Here is an 846-nt window from a genome sequence, read left to right on the forward strand (position 1 = left end):
TCCGCGTCACACTCAATTTCTTCATCGAGGAAATCAGCTATAGATGCTCCGAATTTTTTCCATCCAACATAAAACAAACCAATTGTAGCTAATACTTGAACTCGTGTTCAATTACCCACATTTCTTTACTTGATAGATAGGTACATATGTTGTGATACCAGCAGCAAGCGAACATATTATGGACCTATAAAGAACCATTTTATTTTCATGAAATTATTAAACAATTTCAAAAAGCAGCGTCCGCTGTATAACCTTTATCTTATAATATGCTTATTGTGCATATATGTCGTCGATTGGCGGTTTGTTTGAGTAGCCACAGCGCGGCTTCCGCGTAAAGGCTGTTTGAATTCAAACTGCCATTACGCGGGTCCGCGTCACACTCAATTTCTTCATCGAGGAAATCAGCTATAGATGCTCCGAATTTTTTCCATCCAACATAAAACAAACCAATTGTAGCTAATACTTGAACTCGTGTTCAATTACCCACATTTCTTTACTTGATAGATAGGTACATATGTTGTGATACCAGCAGCAAGCGAACATATTATGGACCTATAAAGAACCATTTTATTTTCATGAAATTATTAAACAATTTCAAAAAGCAGCGTCCGCTGTATAACCTTTATCTTATAATATGCTTATTGTGCATATATGTCGTCGATTGGCGGTTTGTTTGAGTAGCCACAGCGCGGCTTCCGCGTAAAGGCTGTTTGAATTCAAACTGCCATTACGCGGGTCCGCGTCACCCCCCCCCCCCCCACCCACAAACCGCCACGACGTTGGGTGTTCCGGGCCGTTGCCGGTGCTGCGGTGTCCGCGGGCACTTTTTCCCGGCTGAGTTCAGCG

At 42.3% G+C, this 846-nt stretch overlaps 1 protein-coding gene across 1 annotated transcript in view; it reads right to left on the reverse strand.

Moving 5' to 3' along the window:
* Positions 1-259: 259 nt before the first annotated feature.
* Positions 260-846, reverse strand: part of LOC107883671 — a 3,839-nt gene continuing 3,252 nt past the window's right edge. Inside the window, exon 3 of the mRNA XM_029491471.1 lies at positions 260-468. Within this exon, the coding sequence (XP_029347331.1) occupies positions 260-468 (209 nt within the window). The remainder of the gene's footprint in view (positions 469-846) is intronic.

The sequence above is a fragment of the Acyrthosiphon pisum genome, chromosome A3, assembly GCF_005508785.2.
Source record: "Acyrthosiphon pisum isolate AL4f chromosome A3, pea_aphid_22Mar2018_4r6ur, whole genome shotgun sequence".
In the NCBI taxonomy this organism is placed as follows: domain Eukaryota; kingdom Metazoa; phylum Arthropoda; class Insecta; order Hemiptera; family Aphididae; genus Acyrthosiphon; species Acyrthosiphon pisum.